The 18,313-nt window shown below is 46.1% G+C and overlaps 1 protein-coding gene across 3 annotated transcripts in view; it reads right to left on the bottom strand.

The window, feature by feature from the left end:
- The window catches only part of ABCC3 (ATP binding cassette subfamily C member 3), a 232,168-nt gene that overhangs the window by 62,285 nt on the left and 151,570 nt on the right, over positions 1-18,313 (bottom strand). For all 3 annotated transcript variants that reach the window (XM_063960773.1, XM_063960772.1, XM_063960771.1), the window contains exons 11-14: positions 18,135-18,227; positions 16,286-16,489; positions 15,786-15,932; positions 12,935-13,022 (exon numbers count right to left, since the gene is read on the bottom strand). In XM_063960773.1, coding sequence (XP_063816843.1) covers positions 12,935-13,022; positions 15,786-15,932; positions 16,286-16,489; positions 18,135-18,227 — 532 coding nt within the window. The remainder of the gene's footprint in view (positions 1-12,934; positions 13,023-15,785; positions 15,933-16,285; positions 16,490-18,134; positions 18,228-18,313) is intronic.

Raw genomic sequence — 18,313 nt, 5'->3', positions numbered from 1 at the left:
CTAATGTGTGTCATTATGTCTATAAGTTTCTTTACTGTGTGGCATAACGTGGTACCCCAGTCCCAACAGGGACCCCTGCAAGATTGCCCTAGAGACCTCAGAGATTCCCTCAGACTATTCAAGATCCTAACAACACAGGGTTAATGGAACAAGAGGGGCACTAGCACCCAGGGAAGGCAGACTCAGCTCTGTAAAGCAGGAAAAGAAAAAGCCAGCTGTGATGATAACCCCTGACCTGAGTGAGGAGGGATCTGAGCTGCTCAAGCAGGACATGTGTGCAGGAAAAAGGGGTAAGAAGGCTGTGTGTGCCGCAGGTGTTGAAAAGAGCTGGCGCGGACACAGCAGTGGACGGCTGCGTGAGGGGCCGCCAGCCAGCGTCAGGAGAGAGCCCGCGTGAGCAGCTGGGAGCAGCCGACGGGCGGTGCAGACTGGGAGTGGAGCGACAGCAGTGTTCCCAGAACTACGCGTGGGGTCAGAGCTGAGTTCGGCACATAGCGCCCACACTAGCATGACCCGGGATTGGAGACAGCCAGACAGCTATCGCTTCGACAGAGGCCTACTACTCACAGGCGGCTGCAATGCGGGCACGTCTAGACGAGACTACAGTGACCAAGGGATACTGTGTGAGCCAGGGACCACGACATCCAGCTGGAAGAAGGTACTGGGCACCCTCACAACCACCGCAGAACTGAGCCAGGGCTATTACAAAGACACATGTCTCCCCTTCTCTCCTTCAAAATCTAACATTAACACTGGGTTACCTGCCCAAAGGCAGATTCTGTTACCCAGCAACGGTGAATGGGACAGTGACTGTGGGTGTAAACCCTATTTATAGGAATAGAGAATTAAATCCCTGTGCACAAGTTGGGTTTTGTTTACCACACACTTGCAAGTGTTAGTAATAAAAGGAATTCTATTGCTAGCCAAAAATAGTGAGTGGGGCATACTAATATTAATTGCACTGTTGTGATATGTTATGTAAACTATAGATAAAGTAACTCACTTACTGTTGATGAAACCACTGTTCTAAACGTGTTGTGTTTGTTACAAGTGCAGAAGCATAATTGAAGTGACCTGTTTATTAACCAGGTGTCTGACAACATAGAGAAATTCAGGGGTTCTCGTCCCAGTAACGTAGTACACATGCAGATTGTAACGTTTGTGGAATAATAAAAGACCCTGGTTGCATAGCCCTAGTGTTACTTGCTCCTTCAGTCCCCAGCAGGTGTCTCTGAACAGCCAGATAACAAGAGCTGGGGTATTCCCCGCACCGATAAGGTAATTCCATCTACACTCGGGTCGTGTGCACCACAGTAACATATAGACGGCACTACTGTGTGGTCTAAGGTGAATAAAGAACAATATGGTGTGGTGTAGTGTGAATAAGGAGCAATTCAGTGTGATGTAATGTGAATAAGGGGCACTACTGTGAGGAGTAATGTATATAAGGTAAAGTGGTACTACTGTGTGATGTAATGTGAATAAGGAGCACTACTGTGATTACTAATGTTTATTATTATTATCCTTTATTTATATGGCGCCACAAGGGATCCGCAGCGCCCATTACACAGTACATAATCAAATGAGCAAACAAGAAAACAGCACTTACAGTTCAAGACAATATAGGACAGGTATAGAAAACCAGGGTTTAGGTGCAATCAAGGGGAGTAAGGAGCATAAGATTGTGTAAGAAAGAAAAGGAAAGGCACATGAGGAAAGAAGTCCCTGCTCTTGAGAGCTTACAAACTAAAAGGTGAGGTGCTAACACACCGGGGTGACACAGATGGGGTAGACAGTGAGCATAGACATGAGGGTTAGGAGGAAAGTTGGCTGGGTTTGTTGAAGAAGTGGGTCTTGAGAGCCCGTTTGAAGTTTTGTAGAGAGGTGGAGAGTTGGATTGGGAGAGGTAGAGCATTCCAGAGATAGGGAGCAGCACGTGGAAATTCTTGTAGGTAGGAGTGGGAGGAGGAAATCAGTTGGCAGGAGAGACAGCGTGCATTAGCAGAGTGAAGAGGACGGGTGGGAATGTAAAGAGAGATAAGGTCAGAGATGTAAGAGGTAGAAGAGTGGGTGAGGGCTTTGTACTGTAGGTGAGTGTGAGAAGCTTGAATTGGATTCTGAATGGGAAGGGTAGCCAGTGAAGGTCCTGCAAGAGAGGGGATGTGGATTTCGTACATTCGATGAGGAAGATGAGATGGGCAGCAGCATTGAGGATAGATTGGAGTAGAGAGAGGCATTTTTGAGGGAGGCCAGATAGGAGGAGATTGCAGTAGTCCAATCTGGAGATGACCAGTGAGTGGATGAGGGTCTTAGTAACGTCCTGGGTGAGAAAAGGTCTGATCCTTGAGATATTTTTGAGATGGAAATGGCAGGTTTGTGAGAGGTACTGAATGTGTGGTTTGAAGGAGAGGGAGGAGTCAAGGATTACTCCAAGACATTGCACATGGGGGCTAGAGGAGATAGTTGTGCCATCAATGGATAATGAAATTGTGGGAGGTGAGATTATGCGGGAGGGAGGGAAGATGATCAGCTCAGTCTTAGACATGTTAAGTTTAAGAAAGCGCTGGGACAACCAGGAGTAGATAGCAGAGAGACAGTTGGAGATACAAGTGAGAAGAGCAGGGGAGAGGTCAGGGGAGGAAAATAGGATTTTGGTACATACCAGGTAAATCCTTTTCTTTGAATCCATAGGGGGCACTGGAGTACTCTTGGGATATGGACGGCTTCCGTAGGAAACAGGGCACTGAATATTTAAATTTAGAACACTCCACCCCTCCATATCCCCGAGTACCTCAGTGTTTTTTACTGAGCCGAACAGGAACCATAGAGAGGTTGACAATGGAGTATTACATATAACATGACGGACAACAACGAAGTTGACACATAACGTTACTGACAACTAAACAGTTGACACCATAACCAGCACTTGAAAATTTGAACCAGTCTGTGAGAATGTGTTACCATAAGATCCCCTGAACTTACCACAAACCAGGTAAAACTGCTCTGGGTGGGCGTCCAGTGCCCCCTATGGATTCAAAGAAAAGGATTTACCTGGTAAGTACCAAAATCCTATTTTCTTTTTCATCCACTAGGGGTCAATGGAGTACTCTTGGGACGTACCAAAGCTTCCCCCGTGGGCGGGAGAGCTGTTTGGCACCTGTAACACTAGGCGGCCAAAGCTAGATGCTGATGCCGCAAACGTATCAAACTTGTAAAAGCACACAAACGTGTGCACTGAAGACCATGTAGCCGCACGGCAAAGCTGCGTTGTAGAAGCTCCACGACCAGCTGCCCATGAAGTTCCCACAGAACGTGTGGAATGAGCTGTTACTGATGTAGGCGGCTGTAACCTAGCATTAAGGTAAGCCTGACGTATAGTCAGTTTTATCCATCTGGATAAGGTCTGCTTAGAAGCTGGCCAACCCATCTTGGCAGCATCATAGAGAACAAACAACGTATCCGTTTTACGAACTGTAGACGTTCGGGATACATAAACGCGTAATGCGCGTACCACATCCAGAGTTCCAGAATGTGCTGTTAACACAGGAACTACTATTGGTTGATTGATGTGAAAAGATGACACTACCTTTGGTAAGAAAGCGGGATTCGTCCGAAGTTCCGCTCTGTCATCATGAAACACCAAATACGGTGGCTTGCATGACAAGGCACCCAAATCTGAAACACGCCTTGCAGAAGCTAAGGCTAGAAGAAAAATTGTTTTTCAAGTGAGAAACTTTATATCCACTTGCTGTAAGGGTTCAAAAAATGAAGACTGTAAGAAATCTAAAACCAGATTCAAGTCCCATGGCGCTGTAGGTGGAATGAATGGAGGCTGTACTCTGAGGACACCTTGTAGAAAAGTGTGTACCGACGGCAATAGAGCCAATCGTCTTTGAAAATAAATTGACAACGCAGATACCTGCACCTTTAGTGTAGATAAACGCAGTCCTCCATCTAACCCCGTCTGTAGAAATAACAAAAGACGGGATAACTTGAAAGATGATGTCGGAAACTTCCGAGCTTCACACCAACCTATATAGGCACACCAAATTCTGTAATAATGAGCTGCCGTAACCGGCTTCCTAGCTCGCAACATGGTTGGTATCACCGATACTGGAATGCCCTCTCTTCTTAAGAAGGCGGTCTCAACAGCCACCCCGTCAAACGCAGCCGCGCTAAATCGGGGTAAAGGAACAGACCCTGTTGTAACAAGTCTGGACGTAGTGGGAGCGGCCAAGGATCGTCTGCGAGTAGTCCACGGAGATCCGAGAACCAAGCTCTCCGAGGCCAATGAGGCGCCACTAGTATGACTGTGACAGACTCTCTTTTGATCCGTTTTAGCACCAGAGGGAGCAGCGGAAACGGTGGAAACAGATACACGAGGCTGTACGACCACGCGACGGTGAGGGCATCCACCGCCACTGCCTTTGGATCTCTCGTTCTGGACACATACTGGAGCGTTTGGTGATTGTGGCGAGACGCCATCAGGTCCACCTGAGGGTAACCCCACCGCTGAACCAACATGTGAAACACTTCTGGATTTAATGCCCATTCTCCTGGATGAAAATCCCGACGGCTGAGATAATCCGCCTCCCAGTTGTCCACTCCCGGAATGAACACTGCCGACAATATCACCTGGTGGTATTCTGCCCAATTTAGGATTCGAGCTACTTCCCGCATTGCCATGCGGCTTCTCGTTCCTCCTTGTTTGTTGATGTATGCGACTGCCGTTGCATTGTCTGACTGCAACTGGACAGTCTGAGACCGAAGCATGTGCACTGCTTGTCGTAGCGCATTGTAAATTGCGCGGAGTTCCAGGACATTTATAGACAGCAATCTTTCGTGATCCGCCCAGAGACCCTGGAGCTGACAATTTTGAACTACAGCTCCCCAACCTCTGAGACTTGCGTCCGTCGTTAGAATTATCCAATTCCAGGCCAGCCGCCGAACAGTTTCCCTGCGGTTAAATTGTGTTCCTTGAGCCACCAGAGCAGAGACACCCTTGCCCTTGGCGACAACCTCACCCTGTGGTGAATCTGCAGATGCGAGCCCGACCACTGTGCGAGCACATCCAGTTGAAATGGACGCAAGTGAAATCTTCCGAACTGAAGCGCTTCGAAAGCCGCCACCATTGTTCCTAAGAGGCGAATGCACAAATGTACCGAGACTGTGCGTGGCTTGAGCACTAATTGTACCAGATGACGAATAATCTGTACTTTCTGTTGTGGTAGGTAAATTCTTTGATTGACAGTATCGAAAATCATACCTAGGAATTGAAGGCGTTGAGACGGAATTAGATGTGATTTCTTGAAGTTGACAATCCAACCGTGGTGAACCAGTACATTGTACGTTAGCAGCGCATGTTGGAGAAGTATCTGTTGAGACGGGCTTTGATGAGCAGATCGTCCAAATACGGAACTATTGTCACTCCCAGGGATCTGAGATGAGCTATCATCACAGACATCACTTTGGTGAATACCCGAGGCGCTGACGATAGGCCAAACGGTAGAGCCTGAAACTGGTAATGGTTCTGGCGTATTGCAAACCGCAAGAACCTCTGATGAGGCTGCCAAATCGGAATGTGTAAGTACGCATCCTTGAGATCTAGCGCAATCATGAACCCTTTTGGCTCTAAACTTGCAATCACTGAGCGCAGAGATTCCATCTTGAATCTGTAGTAAGTTACGTACCGATTGAGACCCTTTAAGTTCAATATTGGCCTGACTGAGCCATCCGGCTTCGGTACCACAAACAGACTGGAATAATAACCCTGACCCTGTTGGTGTACAGGGACCGGAATCAAAACTGCTGAATCCAGTAGGGACTGAATGGCAATTTGCAGAACCGCCCTCTTGTCGTCCGACAGAGGCAATCCTGTCTTGAAAAACCGCAGTGGCGGACGACAGTCGAACTCTATTTTGTAACCTTTTAACACTAAATTGCGGATCCACCCATCCGCGGATGTCTGGAACCACGCCAAATGGAACGTCTGAAGGCGTGCTCCCACAATCGGAGAACCGAGATGGGCTGGTAGCCCGTCATGCCACTGGCTTGTCGGTAACCTTAGCGTCCTGACGACTTGTGTTGGTTTGTTGGAAACCACGTCCACGACCACGTCTACCAGGCGTGGCTGTTCCTCTGCCACGTCCTCGAAAGGACTGAGGTCTAAAGGATTTGAACGAAGGTCCAGAGTACCTCCTTCTTGGTACCGGTGGAGGCAATGGTAAGAAAACCGACTTTCCTCCCGTAGCCTGTCCAATTCAGGACCAAACAACTTCTTGCCATCGTAAGGTAACGCCTCTATACCTTGTTTGACCTCTGCCTCCGCTTGCCAAGTACGCAGCCAGAGTGCTCGTCGTGCCGTAACTAGCGACGATGAAATACGAGAAGTGAGCTGACAGACGTCAGTAGAAGCTGTACAGAGATACTCCGCAGCCTCACACATTTGATCAGCAAGAAGTATAAGGTGTTCGTCATGTAAGGCAGACTTAAGTTCTGTTATCCATACTATGAGCGCATTAGTGACCCAGATACCAACCAAGCCAGGTCTCAGCAGCACTCCTGCTGCTACATACATGGACTTTAGCATAGTTTCTATTTTGCGATCTGAAGGGTCTTTAAGCGTAGTAGCCGCTGGCACTGGTATGGTTAATTTCTTTGTAAGCTTCGACACTGACGAATCAACTATTGGTGGATTCTCCCATGTACATGTCACCGAGTCTGGAAACGGGTAACTAGACTTAAATCTACGAGGTATAGAAAACCGTTTATCTGGAGTCTGTCGTGTTTCTACTAACATTTTATTAAGAGACTCCGACACAGGAAAACTTATTGGAGTTCTCTGTCGTTTAGTAAATACGACCTGATCATTTGTGAGAGGCTCCTCAGTTTCTGTAAACTTCAGAGACTGACGCACCGCTCTGATGAGATTATCAATACCTGAGCTGTTAAAATCCTCACTATCTGACTCCACTTCGCCCTCCTCACCCTCATCTTGTGCCGAGAGGTCTGGCATGGAATCGTCAGAATGCAACATAGCAGAAACTGGTAAATCATAAGACATATGAAATTTATCCCGTCTACCCAAAATGGATTTGGATCTTTCGCAAGGCTGAGACCCCTCCGGTAGTTCTGGCGGTCTCACCCTAGACTCAGATCTTGCCGTTTCCCGCTCCTGTCGAGCGGCGGTCAATTCTGATTGCAACCCAGCCAGTACATTGGCTAGCATTTCCCATGGAGGGTCCGGGGAGGAAATTGGCTTTAAAACCGGAGCAGAATTTTTATTCGGAACCGAATCCACAAAACATACTGTACATGTGGTAGATCCATCCGGTAACACACTGCCACAGACTTTGCAATTATGCTTTTTCGTTTTTGCTGGTGCCTTACTCATTATGGCGACAGACAATACAATACACAAAAAACAGACACTTGCACGACTCAGTAAAATAGTACGAAGGTGTCTCTATATATATATCTGGCCAAGTGCAGTACACGTGGCCAGTATGAAATGTGATCCCAAATTCCCACTAACACCCCTGCGCCTTCGGTGGAGTAGAGATGTAGTACTGGAACGTTCTGGAATCACAGCAGGAAGACACAGGAAGCATGGTTAAAATGGCCCCCATGCTTAAACTTATAATCACAATACAGGTTACAAACTCTTAACTGATATATATAACTCTGTATAAAACAACCTGTGTAAAACCTCCCTGCAGCCTAGCATACTGCTGATGCTGCTGCTAGTTCCCCCTCGTGCCGCTGATCTTATTAAAAAACTCAGTTGCAAACTGTAATGCCCCCCCCCCCTGTCTGCTCCGTTGCGGATGCAGTGCGGGGCGGGCAGCGGGTAGCGAGCTGTGGGGCCGCCAGCGGGAGCCGGGTAGTGGGACGGGGAGCGCGGCGTGAAGCGCTATGAGCAGCGGCCGGAGCAGCGGTGGGGCTCGGAGCAGCGGCGGCGGGCGGGCGTCAGTAGAGGGATCCCAGCGCCAGACAGAAACCAATGTCCCCACACAGCGGGGCGGCGGCGGGAGCTGACCGCCCCGTTTAACATACCGTGACTCCTGCTGCTTCTGGTGAGGCTCCGACGGGGCTTCTCTGCAAGCGCCGGCCAGCCTGTGCAGGAGATCTGTGTGGCTGTGAGGGTGCTCATTCAGTGAGGACCGACACACCACAGCTGCTATTAGCAGCTTGCACTATCCCTGACCCTGCCTTTTGGAAGGGGGATAGGGATGTGTATGAACAAAGAAAAACTTAAAAAATATTCCCAAGAAATTGTGGACCCAGCCACAGACCTGTTGCTACTTCGAGCACAGAAAAAACACTGAGGTACTCGGGGATATGGAGGGGTGGAGTGTTCTAAATTTAAATATTCAGTGCCCTGTTTCCTACGGAAGCCGTCCATATCCCAAGAGTACTCCAGTGACCCCTAGTGGATGAAAAAGAAAGGTAGATTGAGTATCATCAGCATAGAGATGATATTTTAAGTCAAAAGAGCTAATGAGCTCACCTAATGAGGATGTGTAGAGAGAGAAAAGGAGAGGCCTGTTAGGCGCGTCGGTCTTCGGCCGTGCCCTGACTGAGCAGCGGTCACGGCCGCCGCGCCTCTCTCCTTCCCTGTCCCCCGCACGGCGCCTAGCAACGCCAGGACGCCGTGCGCACGATAGCCGCCGGGTCCCTGGCAACGCAGAACGCCGTGCGTGCAGGGCCGCCGGGTGCATAGCAACGGGGACGCCACAGGTGGACCGCGTTCCCCGTTGCTAAGAATAGTTAATTAAGGTTGCTCGTGCAGCAGGGCAGCTGCACGGCAACTAGTAATTAGGGTCTGGGGGCTGGTCAGGAGGGCCAGCAGGGCCTTTTAATGTGAGCCAGCACACTGCAGCCCCGCCGGTGATAGCTTCTTGTATGCTGTTCCTGCCTTGCAGAACTCTGTTCCTGTCAGCCGTGTTTGGTGGATCTTGCTCCCTGCCCTTTGGTACTTTGGAGGTCCGAAGCCGGTCCTGGGAATCCTTCTAGTCCTTGCGAACCTGTTTGTCATCTGGGGTTCTCGCCCGTTTCGTGAGTAGCGGCTTCTGCCGCGTGTTGCGGCCTATGCTGCTTAGTGTTTACTTTACTGTGAATTGGTGCATTTGCGGAGGTTTCCGCTTTCACTGTCCTCCCCGGAACTCGGCGGTGCCGTGTAGGGGAGTGGACAGTGGTTTCTTTGTAGTTCTTTTTCCTTTGGCGGCGTGCCGCACATACGTTTAGTTTTTAGGTAGTTTATAGCCCCTAGCGTGGTTGTTTAAGTTAGAGGTCCCCTTGTTATTACCCTGTCTCAGTTCACGCCTTGTCTCTCTTTAAGACCTGAGGGGGCATCGGAGTTGGGCAGACCTAATCCGCCCTTCAAACGCGGCTTCCATGGGCCCAAGAAACCATAGTCGTTCAGGCGTGAATTGATAACACGGGTAAGACAACGGAGGTAGGGTGCTAGGGGCTATTTCCTTCCCATTTCCCAATCCCAGCATTCCGTCTTGGTGCTCAGGACTCACTACATAAGATCTCCCCTGTCCTGAGCATCAGGATCGTAACAAGGCCCAAGAACAGAACCTTGGGGGACACCTACTGGTAGAGGAAGTGGGGGGGAGGTGGAGTCATGAGAGGAGACAGAGAAGGAATGGACAGAAAGGAAGGAGGTCAGCCAGGAGAGAGCAGTATCACGCAAACCAAGTGAGTAAAGGACTTGCAGGAGGAGAGGGTGGTCTACAATGTCAAAAGCAACAGAGAGGTCTAGGAGAATAAGCAGAGAGTAGTGGCCCATAGATTTATCAGCAAGGAGGTCATTGCAGACTTTTGTGAGGGCAGTTTCAGTGTAGTGCTGAGGATGGAAACCAGATTGGAAAGGGTCAAGCAGTGAGTGGGAAGAAAGACAGTGAGGCGGTTGTAGACAATACGCTCAAGGAGTTTGGAGGCAAAAGGGAGAAGAGAGATTGGTCAGTAGTTGGAGAGATTGGTAGGATTTTTAAGAATAGGGGAGACAAGTGCATGCTTGAAGGCAGAAGGGACAGTGCCTGATGAGAGTGAGAGAATGAGTAGATGGGCAAGATGGGAACAGGCAGAAGAAGAGAGGAAGCTGAGAAGGCGGGAGGGAATAGAGTCAAGTGGGGAGGTGGAGGGGGGTGAGGACCGGATAAGGACCATGACTTCCTCTCCAGATACAGGGAAGAAAGATGTCAGAGTTGGTAGGAGGGAAGGAGAGGGTGGGTCGGGAAATGGAGGAGGGGGATTGCTCAGGTTCTAGTGGGATGTTATGTCCTGATGAACGGAGTAAATTTTGGATGTGAAGTAGGTGGCAAAGTCAAGAGCAGAAAGTGAAGAGGGGAAATGAGGCGGGGGTGGGCAGAGGAATGAGTTGACAGTGCCAAAGAGGTGCCGGGGTTTGAGGATTGGGAGGAGATGAGGTTTTTGAAGTAAGATTGTTTAGAGAGGGTAAGGGCACAAAGTAGGATGAGAGCATCAATATGTAGTGGAGGAAGTCGGCCTTAGAGCGTGATTTCCTCCACTGACGCTCAGCGGTACGTGAGCCTTTTTGCATGTATCTGGTGCATTTGGTGTGCCAGGGTTGAGGGAACAGCCAAGAGCTGGGATGCACCATATATCTTACATTGTGAAATCCCTCCACACAGAAGGCTCACCTACTGCTGAGTAAGTTAGGCTTCTGAAATTATTATCCTCTTTTGTTATTTGAAATTGTATCCTAATCGGTGTGTACTTTTAAATATTTCTCATAATCTTTGTAACTCTTTTTTGTAACTGAAGCTCTGAAGATATTCTTGAAATTAAACATCTAATTTTTAGTTCTGGTATGTGTTCTTATGCCCAAAGGCCTCACGTCCATGCTGTCATTTTGTGACGTATTAATAATTGTGTGTGTGTAGGCCGAAGTGAAGATGGCCTTGCGTTTAGTCACTAAAATCTTCTTGGTGGTGGCAGTTTCGGGTTTAAAGTAATCCAGTAGTCACGCACAGCGATTCTCGGATTGGCGTATCTGGAGAATCGGCCGGTGGTCGTGATATAAGGTTAAGTTGCACTACTGTGTGATGTAATGTGAATTAGGGAAACTATTACATGATAAAATGTGAATGAAGTTGCACTACTGTGTGGCGTAATTTCAATTGGGGGTACTATTGTGTGCCCATGCCCCTTCCCAGCAAAAACACACCCCTTTTTTGGCTGTGCACCGAATGTGCGCACTGTTCCTATTTAAAATATAAGGGGTATAAACACCAAAATGAGGACTGCTATGACTGAGGGGTGATGGTGATGGAAAAGGGGTGCAGGGTCAGAGGTGGAACTAGTGGGGGGGGCAAGGGGGCACCAGCCAAAATCTTGCCTAGGGCATCAAATTGGTTAGGGCTGGATCTGATGGTCTGTGTTCATTCTCCTGCTTTTGGATACATTTCCAAGAGTCAGATAAGATACTTATAACCTAATAATGAAAATAATAAAGCTGTGAAGGAAGGCAATAATTTTGTGCTTAGGGGGCGGCCAGATCTCTAAATCTGCCCCTATTCCAGCTGTATACATTAGTGGCGGAGGATTGATGAAGGTTTCATAATGCATATGGAGGAGGTATGAGAGACATTGGAGAGGGTCCGATATATAAATGAAGGGCTGTCAGGAGGTGCTATATCTACAAATGTAGGGGGCATGGCATGGTACTATGTCTCGAGGATAAATGGGAAGGTTTGAGAAGCATGTGGGGAGAACTGGTGGGCTTGTAAAGAGCAGTGTTGACTGTAGCACATCTTTTAATCATTAACAAAACTGAGCCACTAGGAACCACGGGCACAGCAGGGATAGTGTAATGGTGTTGCTGTAGTCAACTATCAGCAGCAGGGGTAAGAAATACCATCCATAAGGAGGTGGTTGGTGGAATGGAAGAGAAGTAAGTGTTTGGCCTACGAGGAGTGTAAATTGCAGGACCGTGGTAGAGCAGAGCCAGCTCACAGCTTCATGGCCCCAAACTTTACATTTTTGTTTTTTGCCAGTATATTTTGGCCTTCATGCTACCCTACCATAGAGCCTGAATATGTTTTTCAAAAAATGTTTTTAAATAAAAAAGTTTAATGTGTATTCTTACTGTTTTCTGATAAGATCACCAACACAGTAATTTATTTCTGATATGCTCACTAAACAAGAAAACTTGTATATTACAATTAATATTGCACTATTTTCCACCATAACTTATTATGGATATTGGCAATCTGTGATTTGTATAAAGCACTTGGGGGGTTATTCAGTACGGTTTACAAATTCTGCTAAAAAGCAGAATTTGCAATCCGTTCATTCGCATGCTGGGGGGAGGCCCATGGGAGGGCAAAGCCATCTAGTATGCTAAATGGCGGCCACCAACTGCAACCACAATGTACATTGTGGTCGCAGTAATTGTGGACGACCCCTTGCAGCCGCAGCTAGGCTGCATATGCAGGCGGACAGCCGTCATTTTTCCCATCGGAGCGGCTGCATGTGACGTCATGCAGCCGCCCTGAAAGTGCCACTGACCTGACCCCGTTTTCACGCACCGCCCCCGCAATGCTCTGTCGCCACCCCCCTGCCCACCCTGCGAATGCCTCTGCCTGCCAATCCCCTTGGCTTGCTTTCTCTTGCCTTGTCGACTTATAATATCCATATAATTGCCTTTTACAGTATGTAATGCAAGTGAACTATAAGTAAAAAAAAGAAGAAGAAAAAAAGCACATTGGGGCAGATGTATTAAGCCTGGAGAAGTGATAAAGCAGTGATAAGTGCAAGGTGATAACACCCCCTCCAATCAGCTCCAATATGTAAATTGACAGTTAGGAGCTGATTGGCTGGTGTGTTATCACCTTCCACTTATTACTGCTTTATCACATCTCCAGGCTTAATACATCTGCCCCATTAATTGTTATGAACTTACCAGGTATTGTTTTATCCTTATTCACTGCACTCGGGTCTAACTCATCATTAGCCAAGAAATTCTGGATTCTTTTAATGGAAACACTGGCCTGATATAAAAGCAATGTGATAATATGTCACATATTACATAATTTTTACATAACCATTACTATCTATAATCAAGCAAAATGTATTAAAAAAACCTAATAATCAATTATTGGGTTGTGGATTCCGTGCCCTGTGATCGCAAAAAAACATTAGGCACAGTTTGCAGGATACTTTCACAAAGTGCGTTCCTAACACCTGCACTATTCCATAAGAAATGGCAATTAGTGGATTTTACTCATTAATTCCGCGACCTATGTGAAGTACATGAAAGAGTGGAGAAATCATCCCGAACGCCCCAAAAAGTGGCAATAAAAAAAAGCAGCACGATATAGAACGCTGTTAGTGGCCATTAGCAAAGTAATGGAGGCAGTATGGTGTCAAAGGTTTTTGGAACTTTCATAGATTGTGGAAAGATGATAGCCAGCAAGTGTATTTCAGCAAATAAAACTGTTTAGACTATTTTGGGATACTGGGGGTAATTCTGAGTTGATCGCAGCAGCAAGTTTGTTAGCAAATGGGCAAAACCATGTGCACTGCATGGGGGTCAGATGTAACATGTGCAGAGAGAGTTAGATGTGAATGTAAGCTCTCACGAGCAGGGCCCTCTTCCCTCATGTGCTTATCCTTTCTTACTTTAATAATCTTCAACTGCACCAATTCCATCAGTCTTCTGCCACCTGATACTTATTCCAGTGTCATCTGCTGATGTAACTATGTTTATTTACCCTGTACTTGTCCTATACTGTCATCAACTGTAAGTTGCTGTTTTCCTGTTTGATTATTTGTTTATGTACTCTGTAATTGGGCGCTGCGGAACCCTTGTGGCGCCATATAAATAAAGAATAATAATAATAATGTGGGTGGGTTATTTTGTTTATGTGCGGGGTAAATACTGGCTGCTTTATTTTTACACTGCAATTTAGATTTCAGTTTGAATACACCCCACCCAAATCTAACTCTCTCTGCTCCTCCTGCAGTGCACATGGTTTTGCCCAACTGCTAACAAATTTGCTGCTGCGATCAACTCAGAATTAGGCCCACTGTGCGTTAAAATGTCTTTACAGAGATTTTTATGTGTGTATATAGAGTACAAGTTGGTAAAAAGTTGTAACTCCCATCTGCAAATTCAAAACCCCTTTCTAATAAATACAACACCTCAACAGGGGGTGTAAGTACAATGTGTGTAGGGGTACCATTGCATCGTGGCCCAGATTGCCTCCAGGGCCTGCTTCCCCTGCTTCACGCTCAGTGGTGCCAACACATCACAAGGGGGTGTGGCCACACATCACAGAGCATGTCCGCACAACACGCCCCTGTTTTCCATGTGGGCATACCCAGAATTCCAGGAGCGTCTTGATGCCGCAGCCACTGGAGTTACCATGTCGACAATCATTATGTCGACACTACAATGTTGACATGGTTCAACATGTCAGCAGACGCCATGTTGACATGTTTGAAATGTCACCATGTAAAACATTAACATTCTCAGAATGCCAACGAATAGGTTAGGCTCCACCAGGGGTTAGGCACTAGGGGAAGGTTAGGGTTAGGCAGCAGAGGGGAATGGGAGAATTCTGCATCAGAAGCGATGGTCACATGACCGCTAGGATCTGAAGTTGCTGCAGCCGTCAGGACCAGGTAAGTGACTGCTGGACCGCCAAGAATGTTATGTCAGCATGCTATCATGTTGATATGTCATCATGGTCACTGTTGACATGTTGAGTATGTTGATATGCTGCATGCCAACACTACAATCATGTCAATATTAGCATGTCGGCATGATAGCTATTGACTTAACCTGACACCTGTTTTTGTTGGCCATATTTTCCTATTTAAAAACCTCTAAATACATTTGTATTGGGAGGGGTGCCCCAGGAGTACTGCACTGTGTGCTGTAATTTTTACCCTACTTTTCACCTATTCAGCAGCTGCATACTACCTATTTTAACTCCCATTGAGGCCCATGTTAACTGAACACAAATTTCTAATTGAATAGCAAAAATTTGTGCCTGCGGATTTTTAACCCAAGTTCAGCAATTTTCGTCTATCTTGCGGGTAATGAAATCTGCCCCTTTGACATAGGTTTTTTACTTGTCAATTGTATAACAACTATTAACAAGAACTCACATTGTAAGATGTTAAGAAAATGAAACAAAGTCTTATGGTTCCCATACACTTGTGCGATACCCCGCGACGCGGCATCGCAGGGCATCGCACCGGCAGTTCAGGTGCGATTAAATCGCACCTGAACTGCCAAAGTGATGACCATGCGATCATGCGATAGATCGCATGGTAATTACATGATGGGCACGTCACTGCCGAGTGGGAGCGGCCTCCATCCGCTCCCGGCGGGTGCCCATCGCACATTGCGATCGAACTGCGATGCGAGAAATATTAAGTGCAGCACATACTATCTTGAGACGTGAGATTCGACCAGCGTGCCCGCGCATCGCGTCGAAAGGTACCTAAAATGTGCATACAATCCTTCGATTTCTCTCACAGATGCGGTCGAAATCGAAGGTTATTACCGATTATCTCATGGGCACCATTACGGGTATACAGTATTACATTAGCAGCGATTTTATAAACTGCTGATATTGGGTAGTTTAACAGGGGTTTTGTAGCTGGATTCAAAGTACAATGTTTTTGTTTAAATCTAATCTATGTCATGTATTCCTTTTTAAATAATAAACAATATACCACTCAGGCTTTTGTTTATAGAACATTTTAGTTCTGGAAAATAGATACACACTGTTTTCTCTTACCTGTGCTAAGTTGCTTATAACTTGAGGAAGCATATTAAGGGGGAATCTTAGAATATTGAATAGAGAGAGGGACACAAATGCTTTCTCTGCATCCAGCACATTTTGGTCATCAACAGTAACATACACAGCAAAAGTAGTCAGCGCCACCTAGAAAATTTGAAAATGATACATTAATTTGCTTTATCATGAGCGAATTTAACAAATATTAGGTATCAAACCTTTTTGTATTCCAAATGGCTTTACAGTTTTAATAACGTTTAATCATAACCCATGGATCCTAAAGTCTTGCATTCCCCCTTTGTACAGAATCTGAACAAGGTTCAGTCGTCCCCAGCTGATACTCAATACTTTCAGCCTGGAATCACATTTCTTGTCTACTTTTACTTTTACTAATTCCACAAAAAGCTCTACTAAGGTTAAATAAGATAACAGTATAGACAATTCTTTTGCATCATGTTTGTCTAATGTTATTTCTGATGTTAGTAAATAAGTAATCTTACCAAGAATGGTGCACTTGTCCATGCGAAGGTAGATAATGCATTAAGATACGCTGATTTTTTAAGTACATTCAGTTCCTTACTGCGTATTTCCAAGACTTTCTGGGCAAATGATGGCTCCCAAGCATACAGTTTTAGGACCTTGATACCATTTAAAATTTCATTCATCAGTTTAATTCTAGAATCCTTGTATTGCATTTGCTCAACCTAATGAAATCATAACAAAAAGCAATATAGATATAATGGTCAAGAAATGTAACAGCACACATTGACAGTCATGCACATTTTATTAAGCATTTAGTGCTGAAGTTTTTTCCCTTATAATGTTGCTATCTACTTGTCCTATGTTCATTAACAAGCAGAGTTATTTATAGTATATCAGCCATAATATTACATCTACCTGCCTCATATTTTGTAGGTCTGCCTTGTGCCATCAAGACAGCTCTGACCACTCAAGCCATGATTTCCACAAGATCTCTGAAGGTGTCCTGCGCTATCTGGCACCAAGACCTTAGCAGTAGATCCTTTAAGTCCTGTAAGCTGCGAGATGGAGCCTCCATGACTGAAACTTGTTTTCCAGCACATCCCACAGATGTTCAATCGGATTGAGATCTTGGCACCCATGACCCTGTCACTGGTTCACCAGTTGCCACTGATTCACCATTTGCCCTTTCTTGGACCACTTTTTGTAGGTACTAATACTAACCATTGCTGGGGGACACCCCACAAGACCTGTCGTTTTGGAGATGCTCTGATCTAGTTGTCTAGCCAACACAATTTGGTCTTTGTCAAAGTCGCTCAGATCCTTATACTTGCCCAGTTTTCTTGCTTCCAACACAAGAACTACAAGAACTGACTGTTTACTTGATGCCTAATATATTCAGAGGCATCACAAGGGATGTGGGGTGGGGGGGGGGGTGGACTGTACCTAGGTGTCACCCTTCCAGGGGACGACACCAAAATGCCTGCTACACCTCAGTCACCGGCTCTTGTCACAGAGAAGGAGTCGGCAGAGTGATGTAAACTAGGGACGTCCCGAAAGGTTGCGCGCCATAGTGATGTCAGCGGGGGACTTCCTTTCCCACAAGGGCATACCCCCTTTTTGGGTGGCATGCGCAGGGGGGTAGATTTTGACTGCTCTGGGTGTCACCTACCCCAATACCATCACTGAATATATCCCATCCCTTGACAGGTGACTATGAAACTAGAAATCAATGTAATTCACTTTACCAGTCAGTGGTTTTAATGTTATGGTTGGATGGGTGTATTTCAGAGCGACTCCTTGACTCAGAGGTTTTAATATACCTACAGTTGGAGTTAAAGGAAATTGATAAACACTGAAAGTTTAGTTTGCAGATCTAATCCTTTCACCCGCAGAGTAGGAGTTGAGAATTAGTGAAAGATGTAACAGCCAGCCTCATATTGGCTTGTATTTTTCTAGTCATGGATGACTTCTGTCCCATTGCTACAGAAGAATGCATTAAGCATAGGCTGCTGGGTAGAAGGCCATAGTTGGAGATGCTTAAATTTCAAAGTGGGTCTTAAACTCGTTTACTGAATCAGCTCTAAAATTTGAAAATGTGTCCAAACTTCTCAGACATCAGATAGTTAAATATTCAGCTATATTTAAGCAAGGTGAAGAAGTGTGGCCATGTTTGATCTTATTGGAGCTTAAATGGCTATGAATTTTCACTGCACATGTGTGGCTACCATGCACATTCAGAAGAGAAGTGGGACCTTGTCACCACAGACTGGCATTGCCGTTCACTACCCTAAATATTGCTATATCATGATCGCCCTTTACTGCATAATGAATAATCTCATTAGACAAGTCTGTATACTCAGTTCTTACTTGAAAAGCCCTGGTCTTCATTGCAATAAAGGCATTAATTGGGATCAGCAGAACCATCACAGCAACTCCAGCTAGTACAGACGGTCCCAGAGTCTGTGTAAAATAAAAATAAATGTCAAATTTTACAGCATAAAACAGAAATGGATGAAATACTGTATATAGAGGGATATTTACCAATA

The sequence above is a fragment of the Pseudophryne corroboree genome, chromosome 3, assembly GCF_028390025.1.
Source record: "Pseudophryne corroboree isolate aPseCor3 chromosome 3, aPseCor3.hap2, whole genome shotgun sequence".
Taxonomy (NCBI): Eukaryota; Metazoa; Chordata; class Amphibia; order Anura; family Myobatrachidae; genus Pseudophryne; species Pseudophryne corroboree.
This window is presented reverse-complemented; position numbering and strand designations above follow the sequence as displayed.